Below are 844 nucleotides of genomic sequence, written 5' to 3'. Positions count from 1 at the left end.
TATATATATATATATATAAATATATATATATATATATATATATATATTCCACACACCCACACATCCACATACCCACACACACCCCCCCACACACATATATATAATGTTTGTGGTGTGACCTTTATTGTCCACTATAGTGTTTGTTATAGCAGATACAGCAGATAGTACCGCTGCTTGCCCTGTCCAGGTCGGTCTAACGCCATTGTTTACAAACACATAGACCGTCATGTGGAATGTACTTGTCATATCCGTACCCTCCTCTCTCGTGCTACACAGTGAATTGATATACATAGCACCCTCTGGCGTGCAGAAGGAACGTATGCTGCCTGATGACCTATTTGTATGCACTCCGGGGGAAGAGGATGTGGCAGGACCGCCAGAGGACCGACGGTTAAAGAAGAGTCAGTGCACGCCTCTATTCTTCAATGCCTATCGTATGCGGAGCGCCGGAGCCGTAATACACACGCACTCACAAGTAGGTAACGCGACAGAGTAGAGGCAGTAGGTAATGTTACTGAGTAGAGTCAGTAGGTATCGCAACAGGGTAGAGTCAGTAGGTAACGCGACAGAGTAGAGTCAGTAGGTATCGCAGCTGAGTAGAGCCAGTAGGTAACGCAACAGAGTAGAGTCAGTAGGTATCAGAACAGAACAGAGTCAGTAGGTAACGCAACAGAGTAGAGTCAGTAGATATCGCAACAGAGTAGAGTCAGTAGGGATCGCAACACAGGAGAGTCAGTAGGTATCAAAACAGAATAGAGTCAGTAGGTAACGCAACAGAGTAGAGTCAGTAGGTATGGCAACAGAGTAGAGTCATTAGGTATCGCATTAGAGTAGAGTCAGTAGG

General features: G+C 45.3%; 1 protein-coding gene across 1 annotated transcript; it reads left to right on the top strand.

Moving 5' to 3' along the window:
* Window positions 1-310: 310 nt before the first annotated feature.
* On the top strand, window positions 311-496 carry SARC_17587 (hypothetical protein; the record flags this gene model as incomplete). The annotated part of the gene is made up of 1 exon (XM_014288321.1): window positions 311-496. A coding segment is annotated over one exon (186 nt), but the record flags the coding sequence as incomplete, so codon positions are not given.
* Window positions 497-844: the final 348 nt, after the last annotated feature.

This window comes from Sphaeroforma arctica (genome assembly GCF_001186125.1).
Source record: "Sphaeroforma arctica JP610 unplaced genomic scaffold supercont1.11306, whole genome shotgun sequence".
NCBI lineage: Eukaryota > Ichthyosporea > Ichthyophonida > Sphaeroforma > Sphaeroforma arctica.
This window is presented reverse-complemented; position numbering and strand designations above follow the sequence as displayed.